General features: G+C 55.5%; 4 protein-coding genes across 4 annotated transcripts; 2 read left to right on the forward strand and 2 right to left on the reverse strand.

The window, feature by feature from the left end:
• Positions 1-97: 97 nt before the first annotated feature.
• Positions 98-3,588, forward strand: MONBRDRAFT_26357 (uncharacterized protein; the record flags this gene model as incomplete). Its single annotated transcript, XM_001746732.1, has 15 exons — positions 98-375; positions 468-528; positions 661-752; positions 844-896; positions 1,006-1,050; positions 1,170-1,409; positions 1,499-1,655; positions 1,837-2,059; positions 2,173-2,275; positions 2,395-2,474; positions 2,600-2,702; positions 2,791-2,872; positions 2,970-3,245; positions 3,322-3,400; positions 3,496-3,588. 15 exons carry the CDS (start codon positions 98-100, stop codon positions 3,586-3,588), a joined length of 1,965 nt encoding a protein of 654 aa, XP_001746784.1.
• A 1,227-nt stretch (positions 3,589-4,815) lies between these two features.
• Positions 4,816-12,133, reverse strand: MONBRDRAFT_26358 (uncharacterized protein; the record flags this gene model as incomplete). Its single annotated transcript, XM_001746860.1, has 25 exons — positions 4,816-4,839; positions 4,932-5,039; positions 5,151-5,203; positions 5,384-6,257; positions 6,375-6,475; positions 6,666-6,905; positions 6,945-7,056; positions 7,180-7,434; positions 7,533-7,646; positions 7,880-7,925; positions 8,193-8,653; positions 8,784-8,900; positions 8,990-9,219; positions 9,318-9,441; positions 9,516-9,621; positions 9,707-9,870; positions 9,980-10,069; positions 10,190-10,409; positions 10,504-10,604; positions 10,990-11,302; positions 11,428-11,441; positions 11,550-11,609; positions 11,681-11,821; positions 11,917-12,000; positions 12,098-12,133. 25 exons carry the CDS (start codon positions 12,131-12,133, stop codon positions 4,816-4,818), a joined length of 4,188 nt encoding a protein of 1,395 aa, XP_001746912.1.
• A 1,646-nt stretch (positions 12,134-13,779) lies between these two features.
• MONBRDRAFT_9118 (uncharacterized protein) lies at positions 13,780-15,775 on the forward strand (the record flags this gene model as incomplete). The annotated part of the gene is made up of 2 exons (XM_001746733.1): positions 13,780-14,331; positions 14,492-15,775. The coding sequence occupies 2 exons, from the start codon at positions 13,780-13,782 to the stop codon at positions 15,773-15,775; spliced, it is 1,836 nt and encodes a 611-aa protein (XP_001746785.1).
• A 356-nt stretch (positions 15,776-16,131) lies between these two features.
• On the reverse strand, positions 16,132-17,742 carry MONBRDRAFT_37505 (uncharacterized protein). Its single transcript, XM_001746861.1, has 3 exons — positions 17,355-17,742; positions 16,598-16,760; positions 16,132-16,502 (listed from the first exon to the last, which is right to left on the reverse strand). The coding sequence occupies exons 1-3, from the start codon at positions 17,389-17,391 to the stop codon at positions 16,187-16,189; spliced, it is 516 nt and encodes a 171-aa protein (XP_001746913.1). The 5' UTR covers positions 17,392-17,742; the 3' UTR covers positions 16,132-16,186.
• Positions 17,743-18,050: the final 308 nt, after the last annotated feature.

Below are 18,050 nucleotides of genomic sequence, written 5' to 3' on the forward strand. Positions count from 1 at the left end.
AAAACGCTTTCATCCTCCAAAAAACAAAAACAACAACAAGATGGTGGTGGTGGTAGGAAAAAGTCAGAACCATAGACATCAACAAAAAAACATTGACATGTGCTCGCTGTCTCTTTGGTCTCTGTCTCTTTGGTCTCTGTCTCTGTCTCTCTCTCTATCTCTGTCTCTGTCTCTGTCTCTCTCTCTATCTCTGCTCTGTCTCTCTCTGTCTCTCTCTGTCTCTCTCTGTCTCTCTCTCTCTCTCTCTCTCTGTCTCTCTGTCTCTCTGTCTCTCTCTCTCTCTCTCTCTCTCTCTGTCTCTCTGTCTCTCTGTCTCTCTCTCTGTGACCATCTTGCACGTTCTTATTCCTTCAGTTTGCAAATCAAGGGCAGCGGGTGAGGCAGTTGCTCGGACGGCCAGCGATCGGGGCTGTTGGGTACTGTGCTGGCATTCACAATAAAAATCGGCTGGCTCGCGTGATCATCAGGGCGAGAGTTTGCACCGATCCAAGGCAACCCAGCATCATGCAGGAAGTTGCACCGGCCCAGGTCGGTCTGGTCGACCCCCTCCCCGCTCGCCTCCCTTCCTTGATGCCTTGCGCGGGTTGTGATCAATCCAAGGGCGCAAAGGCCTGCATCGACCCTCCTAACATCTCGTGCATCACGGCAATTTTGATTTAGTCGCCGCCATGGTACAAGTCATCGCGTTATTTCATTGCCGTCATGGCGTTTCTTGGCTTCCTCAACGTCTACGCCCTCCGCGTCAATCTAAGGTATGTGGCTCGCCTGTCATCACGGACCGCTTGATGCCAGTCCAGCCTCATGATTGTGCGGTGTTACCCGTGGCTGCCCTGGCTGAACTAGCGTTGCAGCCGTCAAGATGGCTGATCAGTACAACTGGTCACAAACGGAAAAAGGTCCGCAATGCGTCGATGCGTGCTTGGCTCCGGCCAGAGGGCGCGCTGGTCATGGTCCTGCTGGTCGACCTTCTTGATCTCACCCTCGATGTTCATGCCCGTCCCGCAGCGCTGATCCTTTCCTCATTCTTTTATGGTTACATTGCCACCCAAAGTATGACCCCGTTTGTTCGTTTGCCCGTCCACCTGAGCCCTCACCAGACAACAGCAACTTTTTTTTTTCTTCCGCCTGCGTCATATCTGGCTCACCAATCTTGTTGTGCTCACCCGCAGTCCCGGGGGGTTGGGTCGCCACACGACTCGGTGGGAAGTGGGTCTTTGGCTTGGGTGTCTTTGTGACGGCAGCCATGACGTTACTGACCCCCGTCGTGGCTGCCCACAAGGGCCTGCTTCTGGCCGTCCGTGTTCTCGAGGGCATCGGCGAAGGAGGAACCTTCCCCGCCATGCATGCCATGCTGTCCCGCTGGGCCCCGCCAGCCGAGCGCTCCCGCCTCGCCACCATTTGTTACGCAGGTATGGTCGACGGTATCCTCTGCAATTCGTCGCCACACCGGCAGATGCTCCTTCGTTCTGACAAACGTACGTGGCTCGTGGCCTGGCAGGATCATACTTTGGTACCGTGGTGTCGCTTCCCATCTCTGGCGTTCTTGCTTCGGGCGATTTTCTGGGGGGCTGGCCCTCTGTGTTTTACGTCTTTGGCACGCTTGGTGTTCTTTGGTTCATTGCGTGGGTTATGACAACCTCCAACAACCCCGAATCGTGAGTGTCCTGTCATTTCCTCTTGCACCCCAGGTCCCAATGCGCGAGGTGGGGAGCGAGAGAGAGGAAGAGGAAGAGGAAGAGGAAGAGGAAGAGGAAGAGGAAGAGGAAACAGACAGGCGCCGGGGTTTGACTCACGTGGCGGTGGCTCACAACACCATTCGCCGTTGCTCATGGATAGGCATCGCTGGATCAAGCCGGAAGAGTTGCGATTTATCCAAGAGAGCATGGCCAATCAGTCTTCCCCTGAAAAGCCCCCACCAACGCCGTGGCTCCCCATCCTGTCCTCAAGCGCGGTGTGGGCCATCATTGTGGCTCATACCTGCCAAAATTGGGGCTTTTACACCCTCCTTACCTGCCTTCCCACGTACTTTAACGACGTCCTTCGCTTCAACATTGAATCGGTCCGCACGTGTCTTCCCAACGCCATGCGCTAAGCGCTCCTATCAAAAGCAACAGAACCTGGACACTGATATTTGGCTGCTCTGGGTGCTGGCTCCCTCCATCATATGCTTAGGGTGGCATCAATGCGGCATACCCCTATTTGGCCTTGTTCCTCTTGACCATTGGCATCGGCCAGGTGGCCGATCATTTACGTAGCCGTTTCTCGACCGTATTTGGTTCGTCATGGCAGCCGCTATCGCTTGCATATGACCAGTCTCTTTAAATAACTGCAAAAAAAAAAAAAAAAAGTTAGAGGCAGTAAAGCTCATTTTGGTTCTCCGCTCTGCCTTCTTAGTGCGCAAGCTCCTGAACACCACCGGTTACGTGATCGGCATCACTTTTTTGGTGCTTGCCGGTTTTGTCAAACCAGGCCAAGTGCGCACTCTTTGCTGCGCCCACCATGCTTGTTCTCAAGCCAACTTTCTTGGTGGCCTCTAACCACCTGTTTCTGTCATGGTGGAAATTTTGCGATGTGTTATTTGACCCGCCCGTGAACATAGAATGCGCTTGCAGTGACCTACCTCACGCTCAGCGTGGGCTCGGGTGGCTTTGTGCAAAGCGGTTTCAACATCAACCACCTCGACATTTCTCCTCGATATGCCGGTCTGTGGTTTGCGTGACGCCCGTTTTAGTCAACGCCAGCCTTGAGAATAGTCCCTGCGCGCCCCCGCCTCACTTCTTTTCCGCTCAGGCGTGCTGATGGGCCTGACCAACTGCGCCGGAACTATTCCCGGTTTTGTGGGCCCCACCGTCGCCGGCATCTTGGCCCCTTGGTATGGCACACACGATTCCATTGTTGGTGACAATGTTGCTATTGGTGCTTGCACGCATCTGATGCAATGTGCCCGGCTCGGTGTTTGTTGTGCATAGTGCGCTCTGCGACAAGACAATCAATGTGGATGGATACTGTGTGGCCGACACTTACTGGGAGGGACCCGGCCAGTGCCCTCCCAACACAACAGACGTGCCCTGCCATACGTATCTGAGTGCGCTGGACGATTCGCTGCCGGCTGATGTCCAGGCCTTTATTGACGGTATCGAGACGGCCAAGACCACCACGAGCCCAGGCACCCACAACTCATCGCTGCCGGCCAAGATTGGGAACTACAAGCGCTGCTCCCAGCACATAGCCCAAGTCCAATGGCGGTGCGTTTGCCATGGGCGAAAGAGCTCGAGTGCTACGTGTCCAAGACCTCACATTCTACCCCTTGTACCCATACAGGAACGTGTTCTATCTTTCAGCGTCCATCTTCGCCTTTGGAGCGCTCGTGTTCCTCGTCCTCGCCAAGGGCACAGTACAGGTCAGCAACCTTGACGCGCAGCTCTCTTGTAGCAGCACTCAACTCTCACAAATCACGGGCTTGTTTGTGCGCCTTCCCGTGCTGATTCTGCTTAGCCTTTCAATGACATTGTATCGGAGGAGACGGCTGCGTTGCTGGGCAAGAGCGTGAATCTCCAGCCTGACAGCTACGGCCTTGGGGAGGCTTAGTCTTGTGTCTTTTTCATTGCTAGAGTGTTATTAGCTGTTGTCGCGTTGTTGAGAGCCATCCGCTGGGGCTGGACGTGTTACAGGTCGGACTGAGATGGTGCGGGTGTGCCAACTGATGTGAGGGACTTCTCGGGCGTTTCGAGGCAAGCATTCGATTATATAGAATTGGTAGAGCGTTTCCATTACTTGCCTGCAATCAAGCAAAATCGCAGGCGGACATACAACCAACATCAAATCACTCAAGACCACCAGTGGCGGGGAAGCCGCCATTTGTGAAAGGGAGGAAAGCACAGCAACACGGCACAAACATAGAAACGAGCCAGGCTTTTCTATCTGAATGTATGAGGATCAAAGCGGGAAGCTGACCCATCTTGGCTTAGCCAAAGATGTTGTGGCACTTGCCACCAGGGGGGTTGAGGACGCGGGACGAGGTGTGCACGTCACGGTGCTTGCCCGTATCGAGGGAGGTGGTGTGGCTGCCATGCATGTTGGAGGCGCGCTTGCCATGGGCGGCGGGCGCGGTAACGTGGTTGACCTCGCTCAAAGGCTTGTGCGCGGGGGCGTACGACGAAGTCGCCATGGGGGCAGGGGCCGGAGCAGGGGCCGCACGGGGGGCACGCGCAGGCGCGGGCTCGGCGTCACCGAAAAAGATGTTGGAACGGCCGCCGGGAGGCGCAAGCACGCGCGAGCTGCTCTTGTCGTTCAGGCCAGAGAAGAGTTGAACTGAAGTCATGATGCTGGTAAGGTTTGGAAGTGTGGGTCTATTGATGCACTCGAGTAGTTGAAGATGGAAAATGCCAATCTGTGTTGATCCCGCGAGGCAAGAGCGCAAGTTCGCGCGCAAGGGTCGAGGGGGCAAAGCGCAAACGGGAAGGGAAAGCAGCAGCCGCGTCGTCGCACACGTCAAATCCCCTTATGGTGAACGTTACAGGATCAAAGCTGGAGCCCGCTTTGATGTTTTGGCGCTGTATACGCGGGTACAAAAGTAACGTTGGGAACTGCTTGAGAACGCCACACGTACACACACACCTGAGAGGAGTCTTTACCAACCACAACAAGAATGGATGACAACCAAAAGTGGTTGGGGGTTTTGGTTGCCACCAACACCATGGGATTTGAATCAAAGCGCCAAATGATTTTGAATAGCTTCTCGAGTTATTTTGACGTTGACAGGTTGATCGTTGTCAGATTGATTCTCGGATTAATTTGTCAGACTTTGTTTGTGTTTTAGAAAGTGACCTTGCGCAACGCCTAAGGAGGAAGGACGGCGCACAGACGTGGTAGGCAGACGTGAGCTGATGATCAACGAACGGCCTGTGGATGAGAAAGTGCTGGGTACAAACCAGAAGCAGACTCGTCTTGTCCCAATTCAGCCGGTGCTCATGCAGGAGGCGCAGGCACCGGTAAAAAAAGTTGAGCAAACGCTGAAGGTCGCAGGCCGCCGGTAGCATCTGACGAGTGGAGTGGGCAGGTCGGGTGAGCGCGGCAGCCAAATAAAATGTGTAAGGAAGCAGATCCAAGCAAGGTGTGCCTCTTTGTTGCTAACACCGCGGCCAACCAACCTCTTGCCAGACCTGTCGAAGCTCCTGCAGCAGTTCTGGCGCCAGCACAAGCTCTGCCCGGTACCATCCAAGCCAGCATTCATGAGCGAAGCAACACGACATGAGGGGCGCGCGCACACGCACACGCACACACACGCGCACACGCACACGCACACGCACACACACACGCGCGCGCGCGCACACACACACACACACACACACACACACACACACAGATGGGCACGCTGGCTTACCTTTCTTGTCGTACTCGGCGATCCAGCGCTCAAAGAGCTGATCTCGTGCTGCTGCCGTGGGCACCTGACTGATGCGATTCTCCGACAAATCTCGAGTTGTTCCCGCGTTCATGTCTTGCAACACATCGTGTTCCACGCTTTCATTCAGCTCGGTAGCCTCGACGGACGCAGGTCCCTCTGGATCCCGCGTCTCTGGTTCCGTGGATCCCTCGACATCCTTTTGTTCCTCGGAATCGGTCGCGGTGCCCATGCGCTCGGGGGCAACCGGCTCGACTACTGCCGCAGGCGGCATTGTCGGCGCTGCCGCATTGATGGCATGGTCTAAGGCAGGTCGCTTAGCAGCTGGTTGTCCATCCTCGCCCTCAGCCTCAGCCTCCACGTTGCTCGCGCCACACGCTGACGCCGCGGTCTTCCCGTCGACCAGCAGGGTCGTGCTCTCAGCCCGAGCTGGGGTCTGAACAACGTCGGGCGCCGAGCTTTGATCAGTCGCAGATGGCGCCAATGCTTGCGATGTGACGGGGCTTGAAGCACCATCTGTGCCGTCCTTGTCAATCTCTTTTTCCGCAGCGTTTGAGGGAGACTTGGGTGGCTCTGAGGCAGTTGCCGGGCCAGGCGCCCGACCCGGCGCCGACACATGGTCATCTTGTTGCGGCTCTGGCACCACTGCAGCTGAAGCCGTTGAAGTATGAGGCATGGCAGGCTCGGCCTCATCGGCGCCCTCGTCGTCGAGCGCGAGCGGATCTCGCTCATCCACTACCTCCACCCCGGCATCTTCAAGCACTTGCTGTCTGTGTCGAGTGCGTGGACCCTGTGCCAACTTTAGCAACACGGCCGACTCCGTCTGGCGCCGTGCAGCAGCGATGCGGCGGCACTCCTAGCCGCCACCCCGAGTTCCATAGCCGAAACCAAAAGTTCAACAACACGATGAGTCGAGGTCAAGCATTGCGTTCGAGAATGGGTGCCACCAACCACACCAGTCACCAGAACGCACCTGGAGCAGTTCACCGTGCGTGCGTTCTGCGTTCTCGATGAGATGATGGCCTTCGTCCCGCAGGTCATTGGCCGCTTGCCGAATAGCGCGATCACGCCGGGCTGTCGGCGCCAGAGATTAACACCGCGGCGCAGAAGAACACACATGAGCAGGCCTTCATATCAAGCCAGCAAGGAGGCAAGGGCGAAGTGCCAAACAACAGGGCCAGTGCGAGGAGGCTGCAGTAGAATCAGACACAGGAAGGATGCACATGGAGTAAACGCGAACAGAGCTATTTCAACGGTGACTGACCAGTGGTGGGATTATACGTCAAAGCATTTTCGACAATCAAGTCCAGATCCGCCAAAAAGTCATCCGTGCACATGTACTCTTCCTCGTTGAGTTTGTCAAGCATCATCTCCAAGTTCATGGGCTGCTTGACCACTTCCATATAGTCTGGCACGTCCTCATAGGCCTCTGCACACACACACACACACACACACACACACACACACACACACACACACACATGCATTAGCGATTTTGGATCGGCTAATTTGACGGCTCTCCAGTAACAACCAAATGACGCACCAGCCGTAGCAAACATGCTAAATTTGCGCTCGCGGGTGAGCGAACGTAAAACATTTCGCAAGTACATGCGCAACTCTCGCAAAAGAGCCGCTTGTTGTTGGCGCACCGATGCCTAGGTGGACGAGACGAGAGTGGCGCCGCAGCCACACCATGAGACTCGACATTGTGATGACATTGGTTGGAGTGAGGCACTGGGACAAACGGAGACAACTTTGCGCGCTCAAGACCTGCTGACCTTCTCTGCTCGACTGAGTTGACGCGCTGGTCGCGCGGCTGCAGACTTGGGCTTGGCCATCACGCGGATGCTCCACTTGGATGGCGGCGGTGGGCGCGTGTGGACCATCTCCATAATTGCGTCCACTGCCCGCGCTGGTTGTTGCCACAGCGAAACGCTCTCCTCCTCATAAAATAAGGCGCGCAGCCGTCCGATGGCTTGAGCGTCCTCGGCGGTGCCCAACAACAAGACCTCTTTGTCGCGAAGCGGAAAACTCTGTCAAGAAGGACACAAAGACAATTGTTGGTACTACAGGACACGCCGAACAAAGCTGCGACAAAAAAAAAAACAAAAAAAAAAACATTTGACACCACCTGAATGAGCTGCACAATTGCAGCCAGCAGCACGTCACTCGCGTGCTGTGCGAGGGCGTCGATAGCTGGGCAGTAGAGCACCGAAGGCGCGCGGCGCAGCGCCTCTCGCACAATCTAAGAAACAAAAAACAAAAAACACCGATAGCCGTGCCGCGAGAGTTAAATCACGACCAGAGCACTTGGGATATGATTTACCAGGACATTTTAATGCGTGACATGTAATGCCCAGCCAGGTCAGCATGGTGCCGCCAGAACGTGCCTGTAAGACTGATTCCTCGGGGGAGCGGGTCGCCGTCGAGTCGAACAAAGAAGGTAAATCCAATGTGAAGGTCGGGTATTTCTCGTACAAGTTGACGAGCGCGGGCGCCAGGCGACTGGCGACGCCGTATCGTTCTGGATCCAACAACAGCAAGCCGCAAAGCGGTGGTCGTGGCGGAGCAAAAGGAAAACCCATTTCGGCAAGCCCTCCCTCCATAAGAGCTAGACTGGCTGTCTCACTCGCTTGCGCATTGACAAGTTGCCGATTCAGCGGGACGCTGAGCAGAAGTAGAACAAAAACGAGGTTAGGCCAATCAGCATGTGCAAGTCAACCGTTCACTTGACTCGCTCTTCAGACTGAGCGCCCTACCCCAAAAGATAGCAGTAAGACGCATTCCCTACTTGAGACGATTGGCGTGCATGGCCGGTACGATGTGCGCCAGACGCCCATTGAGGCGCTCTAGCGCATCGGCCAGAACCGGGCGCAACAGCGGTGGCAAGCCCTGTCCTGACGGCTGCCGAGCGCGCTGTGCGTTGAATGCAATGTATGGAATGCGTGGATAAGCATGGTGTTGCCGCAGATCCTGAAAGGTGAGAGGCAAGGGGGGGTATGGTAGCCAAAACTGCACCTGGGCTGCTGGGGTGATGCTTTCCATGGCTCCGACAAAATCACTGGGCGCCACTTCGATCGTCTTCACATCAATGTCTAACTTGGCTTCACTCGAGTAAACCTCTGGATAGATGCGGCGGAACGCGAGTAAAGCTGCTTCAGTGCAGAGTGCTTTGAGATCGGCCCCGCAATATCCCGTACACCGCCTGGCAACATCGCTCAGCAATTTATTGGCCAAGGGCGGCTGCCACGCCTGAATCAAGGAATGAAGGGCACAAGCACCACGGTTGAGGGAGCGTTGTCGACGACTCCAGGCGAAACACACGGCCGCGTGCGCATGGGCTCAACGCCAAGGAAGCTATGACGCTGCAGGCGCTGCAGACCTGAGTGTGGATGGATAGGATCTGCTGGCGTGCCTCACAGGAAGGCAATTCAAAGGCAAACTCGCGATCAAAGCGACCCGGGCGTCGCAGTGCAGGATCAATGTGGTCGATGCGATTCTGCGATCCCAAACAAGCAGCCGGCCTCAAAATTAGCTGTGTCCGGCGTCTGACTAGAGTCGACCGAGACATAGATTGCAAAACTTTACCGTCGCGCCGATGACCACGACGTCGCCGCGCGAATCGAGACCGTCCATGAGCGCCAAGAGGGTGCTAACGATGGAGCTGTAGTTTTGCTCTTGGCGGCTAGTGCGGACGGGTGCCAGCCCATCAATCTCATCAAAAAAAATGATGGAAGGGCGCATGGCATATGCCTGGTCAAACAGAAGGCGAAGCATGCGCTCTGATTCACCAATCCACTTGCTGAGACAGTCAGCACCTGGTCACAAGAACACGCAGCCAAGCGAGGCCAAGTGAGGGACAACATGGCCCACCGCGACGGGGAACAGGCTCACCAGACACTACGCCACTACGCACCTTTACGCATAAAGAAGCTCACATGCTGACCCGCCTTGGAGCATTCATTCGCGAGGGCGCGGGCACACAAGGTCTTGCCGGTGCCAGGTGGTCCATGAAAAAGAACACCACGCGGCGGATCCATCTACGCTTGAGGACATGGCGAGGCGTCAGTCATTTCGACGGCCCAGACGCAAACCCCAGCCATTGGTGGCGCACCTTGAACTTTTGAAACACCTCGGGGTAGAGGAGCGGGAACACGATCATCTCACGAAGAGACTGAACGTGGTGATCCAAACCGCCGATGCTTTCAAAAGTGACATGACTGCCAAGCATTTGTTCGTGTCAGCAAGAGGAGGGTAAACTGTGGCTGGGCACCCGAGATTGCAGCGCAAAGCTCGCGAACAGACCTATCGATGGACATGGGCTCAACATCGGCTCCACTATTGCCCAGTGCATTGCCTCGGTGGGCCCGTTGACGCTCCCACAAAACGTGACGATCACCTCCTGCGGCGTTGAAATTGACGGGAAGCATCTGATCACGGGCGTTGCTCATGGATTTGGATTTGCGAATCTAAAGATTGCACGGACGGGAAGGTGTATGGAGAACCAGATGGTGAGACAGAGAAGCGTTCGCTGGCACCAGAACAGGTTCTACGAGAGCAGGGGCACCATGGGCACACCTGGAAATAAAGCTCATCGGGATCCATGTCTTCCTCGGTTGACGAACCGTGTCGCTCGAGATTGCGGAAGCGAGTGCGCCGCCGCTCCGCCTGCATTGAGTTTTCAAGTTCAAAACAATGTATCGACCAATTTGAGATGAGTGCGTGAGTGCAACAAGCGAGAAGAGGGAGAACGCATGGAGCTAGCCAAGCCGGAACCAGCAACCATACGGGGCGGGTCGTATGCGAGTCACGGCGTCGTGTGCTGCCTCGCCGCTGTGAGCGGCTGGCTGAGGCTGTCGGCCTAGTGATTTGGGCCGCGCTACGCGTGCGAGTATGTCGCAGGTTGTACTGCCCGGGGCTCATTTCCTGGTCCAACTTCTCTTGCAGACGCGTCAGTCGATCTGTTTCAGCCGGTGTCAGTTTGCTGGCTAGCTGCGGCTGTGATGGGCTGTCGGTCCAATCAAAATAGAGCACGTGAGCAGATCATCCCCAGGAACGGATGGCTTGTTCCAAGCCAGCAATCCTAGTAGAACGAGTGCCACCTGGGGGGCGCGTAGCGATCCACCGGCTTGTGGGAACGTTGAGGGCGCGCACGAGCAGCAAACTGGTCGTCCGAGTCGGACCCGGCAGAACTTGGGTTGCTCTGGACAGCATCAATGGAAGGGCGGGGTCCAAGTTAAGAATGCAAGCGAATTGAGAGAAGACGAGGTTTGCGGTGGTCGAGCAGACAGGGAAAGGAGACGAAGACAGCTCGCACTGTGCAGACAAGATGAGAGGGCTGCAACTCACGCGGGCGAGGGTGCGCCGTGAACTTCGCAGCCGTCGGTGCCCAGAAGAGTGGCGGCTTTCCGTGACAGAGGCGTCTTCGCCATCTGAACCCACATGAAGCTGCTACCATGGGCCAGAGACAAACTTGAGAAGGAAGAAGGCCAAGCAAAAACAAATTCGCATACTCGTACAAAAAAAAAAGGTTCTTCAGCCACGAAAGCAGCTTGGTCTGGGTCCCTGACATGAGATTTGAAACTTACAGCGCCGGCGGTGAAATTACCATTTGCGTCAATGAGACCCGTATCCACCATGGCCAAAAGCTCGGGGTGCAAGGCCGCGGCAGCTTGTCGGGACATGCGCCTAACACGCAAGCCCTCGCGTAGAGGAGGCAGAACGACGATATCCGTGGCTTGGGGTCGAGTGATGCGGCGCCGTGCCACTGGTGTCTTGGCCTTGGCCGCATCACTGTCGTTGTTATCCTCATCATCCTCTGCATCTCCATCGTCATCATCGCCTTCGTCTTCACCCTGCTCCTCCTCAGAGTCTGATTTGGCAGGCTCAACTATGTACAGTCTGTCGCATGCACGATGAGACGATGAGGGGGTTGGGAAGAGCTGACGAGCAATGCAAAGGTAAAAAAAAAAAAGGGGGGGGGGGGGGGGGGGAAGCAAGTCAGATCAGCGAGCTGATGACCATACTTGTTTGCTGGGGGCTAGGTCAAAGGGATAGGCAACATGGGGGTGAAAATGAGAAGCGAAACATGCAGCTGCGTGAGGCTCCAGGCAGTGGAGGAGCGATGGAGCAGGACTGGTACACGTACCAAGAGAGTGCGTTCATCCAGGGTCTCAAAGCGCAGATGCCGGTGGCGAGCGCTGCGACGCTACGATTCGACCGCCGTGCCCATGTTAGATGACCCATCACTCTTCAAGCACGGTGCTGACTCGTTCATACCTGTGCAGGGGGGCTCTGCATGCTGTCATCTTGTGCGTCATCTTCTCCGCTGTTGTCCTCGTCGTTGTCGTCGCTCCCTGGTTCCTTGGCCTCTTCGGCCGAGTCGTGCTCGGCTGAATCCTCGTCACTGTCATCCTGAACCTGTAGTGGCGAGGGCCAACGTCATGCAACGACGCCAAAAAGCGACAAAAGGAGTAGCAGAGAGATTGAATCCACATCGGTTTTAAAACAAATACCTTGGACCTGACATTCGCGACGGCATAGACGGAGGCGGGAGCTCGGCGCAAGCGAGTGGAGCGGCGCCGCGGTTGCTCCGTTTCCTAGAGTTTGGGCGAGGGAGAATCAAGATCGACGGGTGCCGAGTTGGCAAAAAGCCATCAAGGCGGGGTGCTGGGCACTGGGCCCTGATCGACGTACCGGCGCACTGTTTTGGCTGCTATTGTCGTCGTCCATGATGCATTCGTCCCTGGCAAGAATGGCGCTTTTTGATTGAGGGCACATCCGAGAACACGGCGAGCGAAAACGCATCGAGCACCTGACCATTGCAGGTAACAACCAACCTGCTCACACGCCACGGCTGCAATCGACCAACACCCAGCGTCAACTCCTCGCCCCCACCCACAGGCACGCAGACATTCAAACACACGCACGCACGCACGCACGAGAGGGGCCCTCGCTCGACCACCTCCCGGCGCAGCACTCGCCGAGCTCACACACACACACACACACACACACAGTCGGAATCGGATCCCAACGGTTAATAAGCGATAATGTGATATACGTCACACATTAAGGCCAAGTAAATGTCAGATTATAATGTCAGCATATATGCGGTGACACATGTAGCGTGTGTTTTGGGTTTTGGAGTTTTGGGGTAGGGTGATGTGTGCTTATCCACGTAGGCGGGGTTTGTGTCGTGGAGAAGCGAGTAAATGTAGATATCAACCAGATATCAGTGTTAGTTTATGTTTGTTATCCATGTGTTTGTGTTACAAGTACGGGCCGTCAAGGAGCAGCCTTGAACCTGTCATTTTTTGTTTTGATTATTGTCATCGCGTTTTGAAGACTTTTTGAAGATTTTCTCGTTTCATCAACGTTATTGTTGCTGTATCCATTGAAGGTTGACGTAGATGTTTGAACACATGTACGTTTTTCCGAACTGCCACGACAACATCGACCTGCACATCCTCCCTCTCGCTCTCGTTGTTTCATCTCTCTCTGAATCTCTCCCTCATTCATCTCTCTTGAATCTCTCTCTCTCCTTCATTCATCTCTCTTGAATCTCTCTCTCTCCTTCATTCATCTCTCTCTCTGAATCTCTCTCTCTCTCTCTCTCTCTGAATCTCATTCATCTCTCTCTCTCTGTGAATCCCTCTCTCTCTCTCTCTGAATCCCTCTTTCTCTCTCACACAATTCATCTCTCTCTCTCTCTCTCTCTCTCTCTCTCTCTCTCTCTCTCTCATATTCCTCATTCATCTCTCATCTCTCTCACATTGATTTGGCAGCCATTGCCATCGGATGCAGCTTTGGCGGTGGTGTGTTGATGCGGAAAAGAGGCCGTGCTCATCTGATTGCCACGACAACGACAACGACAACGACGACGACGACGACGACGACGACGACGTTGATCCTGTCTGATCGGCAACTGCTCGCACGCACAACCGTTGACCTCAAGACCCTCCTTTTTTCGCTCAGCTGCTTGTTTGGAGAGAGGGGCGGACGACGTCGACTTGCGCGGGCGCTGCTTCTCGAGGCTCCTTCCGTCTCTTGATCGCCTTCTGCGTGAGGTTGCTGGCGGTGTGACCAGCAGCTTTGGGCATTTTTCTCTTCTTGTCCCCGTCCTTGCTGTGTTTGCCTCATTTGTTCTTCCAGAGTACCGACCAACTTTTTGCGACCAAGAGTTTGGCTGAGGCTGCCCTCGCCACACCACCGCACCGCGACTTTGACGCTGCCGTTCTGCTTGTGTGGCGCGCTTCCCGTTTCTCTTTCCGACCTGCGAGCTTTGGTCTTCCTTTGAGCACTGCTTTGCGCCACCACCTTTCTTCTCGTGCGCGCGCATCTTTTTGCTGCCGCGCGGTTGTTCGCTGGTGTCAGCGCCCATGACGGGGCAGGTTCGCGCTCAACATGCCTTCCGCCGCTTACGCTGGCGGCCTGTAACCTATGGTAGCACCGCCGTCGCCAGCCTCGTCGGCTACAACTTTATGATGAGCGACGAGGGTGACGCCGTCTCTGGCACGCCCATCCTCGACCCGGCCATCATGGATACCGCCCTGGCTGCCATTGCCACGGCCCGCGCCGTATATCGCCCCAAAGTCATGCAACAAACCGACGTCGAATGGTTTCTTCCCGTCCTCAGCCAGCGCAACGTGACCCGCTTCCGGGTCCTCCACTTCCACCCGGCGCCGGGCAACTCTTTTCGCAACGAAAATGGCCTGGCCTGCCATCATTGCGGCTCCACCTTTATGATTGCCTCCCTTACTTCTGGCTCCTCGACCCTCCGTGAGCGCATTGCCCTCGTCTCCTCCTCCAAGCTCAGCCGCTATCATTGCTCGGCCTGCTACCACTCGGTCTGCGGCGCCTGCTCCGGGATGAACGAAAAGCTCCGCGTCTGCTCTGCTTGTCAAAAGCTGCGTCCCGCCGCTCGTTCAGAGGTCAGTCCACACTCCACTCGCCAGCTCTTTTCAAGTTGCCCCCACTTTGTCGTTTTTGGTTTTTGTTTTCTTGTTTTTTTCCTCCTCCACCTTGCTCCCATTTCTCCCGTGTCTGAACCCCTTGGTCATCTCAGCTTTGGTCTTCACGAACCCCGTTTAGATTCAATATGGTGTCATGCGACTGCATGAACAACGCGCCATTGTGGTCTCGTTTCGTGGCACCAAAACGCGAGCCGACATTGCCATTGATGCCAAAACCAAACCCAAGGATCTTCTGGCTTTGGCGCACAGCTGGGGCTTCACGGTGCCTTCAGCTGCCAGCGACACGCCCACCGAGCCGGCCAATCAACCCATATTTTCACGCGCACCACTCAGCCCCTACCCCGTTTTTTCTGGCTCCGTCATGAACCCCACCCCCACCAACTCTGCAAGTGCCGTGCCCCCCCGACCGCCGCCACCCCACACCAACCCGCACAACCCCGTCCGCCCCTCGCTACTTGTCCATGGCGGCGTAGTGGACCAGATTGCTCTCTGCTACGACAGCATCAAACGCCACATCCTTGAGGAGCTAGGCAAGGTGGAGAATCGACGCCTGCGCCTGGTGCTGTGTGGCCATTCGCTCGGTGGCGGCTACGCCTCGGCCTTTGTTCTTCTAGCCCTTATGGACCCTGAGTTGCGGCCCGTCATGCTCAAGCACGACTTTCAAGTCCTGACTTTTGGTAGCCCGCGCATTCTCTTCCGTGATCACTCGCTCGAGCAGGGACTGGATGCCATTGCTTCTGCGCAAGGTTCCTCTCGAGCCGGCACCTCGGATCAGACTTACTCGGGTGCCGCTCACCCCTTTTTCGAGCGCCACTTCACCTCCTGGGTCAACGAGGAGGACATTGTACCACGATTGCTCGGCAATAGCGTCCGAGGCCTGGGCGTGGCCCAGAGCGTGCTGAAGCAGGTCGCCAACAGCCTCATGTCCCTGCAAGTGCATGCCGACGAGCTTGAGGATAATCTCGAGCATTTTGAGCACGTTGGCCGCGTCGTAGCCCTGTCTGGGACCGGTGATTGTCGAGACATTGATGCTGCGCTGACGGATGACTTCTTCTCCATGCGAGGCCTGGTGTACAAGTCGGCGATTGCAGCCCACATGACGGCCGAGTACGAACGTCGCATTGCCACTGCCTTTGGCCGCTTGACCGGCATGCCTCTCTTGGCGGCCGAGGCCGAGCCTGGCCCAGCAGCAGCCGAGCAGGTCGCACATGGCCCCGAGCACCGCCTGCTCATGGTTGAACGTGACGTGGCCGAGAGTGTGGGAGCCACCTCTTCCCTGGCCCTGTCGCGCACGTCAACTGATCGCCTGGACGACCTGGCACTGGACGAGTCCACCAACGGTTCTGTGGCTGAGGAGATGGTGCAAGCTCGTGGCTTTGTCGTGATGGAGGGACTCACGTAGTTTGCAGTTTGTTACGATCACCTTTAAGAAAATGGGGCATGCCCTTTGATTCGACAACCGATGGTGATGCACCAGCGATGCACCAGTCTTTCTCGTCGCAGACTACTTTGAATAATAATAATAATACTAAAAAGGCAATAAGTGTACCACCCCCTGACCCCTGACCTGGTATTTGTCGCTATGATCATCTTCCCGTGGTTCTCGCGACAACTGTTTCTTGTTTGTATGTTTTGCGCGCCGTTTGCACCGACTGTTTCATATTTTTGTTTGGTGTCGATAAAACAAGTGCATAAACGAAATTGATCTTCAAGAAAATCATCGCCGTCAGGGTCGCTCGATCGAGACAAGATAAGATATGAACTTCAAAATCCAATTCTGATTAGGGTTGAGAAGAGATGAGACAAAAACGGCTTACTCGGCCTTGGGGGCCTCGAAGTCCTCAACAACGAGATCACCGTTGTCAATCTCCTCAATCAGAGTGTGGGGGTGCTTGCCGTCGACGGTGCAGCCGACCGACTGGCAGGTACCGAGGATCTCCTTGACGGTGCCAGACATGGCGCGAGCCATGGAGCGGCCACGCATGGTCTTGGCAATGCCGTACACATCGTTGTAGGAGATGTTGCCGTTGTGGGCAACGTTCTTCTCTTTCTTGCGGTCACGGACGGGCTCCTTGAGGGCAGCAATGACCAGAGAGGAGGCCGAGGGGACGACCGAGACGGTGGCCTTGCTGCACACGAGGAAAACCGAGACAACGAATGAGGAATTCGACACAAAAGAAGCAAAATGACGAGGACGTGAATCCAAAGGACGATCAAGTCTTACCGGTTCTGGATGGTGAGCTTGACGGTCACGCGGAGACCCTTCCAGTCCTTGGTGCCCTTGGCAATGTCATCACCGACCTTCTTGGGGGAGAGACCGAGAGGACCAATCTTGGGGGCCAGAGCCGAAGTGGCACCAACCTCACCACCGACGGCGCGGAGGTAGACTGTAAAAAAAAAAAAAAAAAAAAGGAGGTAGAAACCAAGTGAGGTGCCCAGCGCAATTGGTGCACACGTGCACACGTATTTTAATCTTGACCACATGCGTAACACACGTCAAACAAGCAAGACTCAGTAAAAAAGAAAAAGCTTTGACTTCAGACAAAAGGAATCATCACAGGCGGCAGGGCATGGCGTCCCCACCATCAGCCAGGGATAACTGTATAAGAAAAGTGTCATCAAGAGTCAAAGCCGAACGGCAGGCAATCGAAAAAGAAAAAGAAAACAAAAAAACAAGAAAAAGGGCACGTTGACTTCAGACAGAAAGAATCATCACAGGCGGCAGGGCATGGCGTCCCCACCATCAGCCAGGGATAACTGTATAAGAAAAGTGTCATCAAGAGTCGAGCCCACGCACAACAGCAGAGCAAGTGGCACCGAACCAGCAGCCCAGACCAGAGAACGAAGAAAACCACCCATGTGGGCTTCAACACAAATGGCAGTCGGAACGGCCAAGCAAAACAACGTTTTATCACAAGCAAGAGCCAGACTGGCCGACGGTCAGACAACAATCGGCAACGGCAATGGTCCGAGAGGCATACCGTAGTCAATCGCGTTGGGGTCAAACTTGGGGGCCATGACGTCGGTTTGAGAAGAGAGATGGAAAAGTGAAGGTCAAGTGTAAGACTTGGAGCAGAGCCGATGCCTTTGAGGGCCACGGAAGAGTTGTGCTACCAAGTCAAGCCACGAGACACGAGCAAAGAGCGACCAGGAAGATGAAATGCCACAAGACGTGGGAAGGGGTCATGCATTCAGGTAGAGCCGGCGATCGGGGGACGACAGCACGGTGCGGCAGTGGCCGTGTTCAGGTCAACCCCAAGGCCACAGATCGCTCAGGGCGACGCTGGCACCTGGTGACGGCCGACAGGGGCCGACAGGGCCGCTGCCCTCGATGGCAATCCATGACGGGCTGTCTGTGTGCTTACCACCAGTCAAGTCGAGGGGGAAAAAAAAGTGCATGACCTCGGGCTCAAAGCTGAACGTCAATGACTCGCTGAGATTCACACACGCGCATGGCAAGATTGTCAGCAAATGTTTGGAATAGCTGTTGTACACAGGCTTCTGTTTGAATGCTTGCTTGCATGGATGTTTGTTGGTGTTAGAGTTGTTGTTGTTGTTGTTGTTGTTGTTTTTGTCTGTTGTGCTGGGATGGGTGCTGGAGCCCCAGCGAGCAACCACAAGGCTGTGCAGCCACTTGGAAACGTTGAGGCGGCTCAAGAAACCAAAAGGGCAAGGGG

Source organism: Monosiga brevicollis, genomic scaffold, assembly GCF_000002865.3.
Source record: "Monosiga brevicollis MX1 MONBRscaffold_14 genomic scaffold, whole genome shotgun sequence".
Classification (NCBI taxonomy): domain Eukaryota; class Choanoflagellata; order Craspedida; family Salpingoecidae; genus Monosiga; species Monosiga brevicollis.

Bases quoted from the DNA above. Each gene is read 5' to 3' on its own strand.
- MONBRDRAFT_37505 (XM_001746861.1), bottom strand. From the start codon at position 17,391: ATGGCCCCCAAGTTTGACCCCAACGCGATTGACTACG. The intron at 16,761-17,354 runs GTATGCCTCTCG...TTTTTTTTACAG, and splicing joins CCCCAACGCGATTGACTACG to TCTACCTCCGCGCCGTCGGT. The intron at 16,503-16,597 runs GTAAGACTTGAT...CCTCGTGTGCAG, and splicing joins AAGCTCACCATCCAGAACCG to CAAGGCCACCGTCTCGGTCG.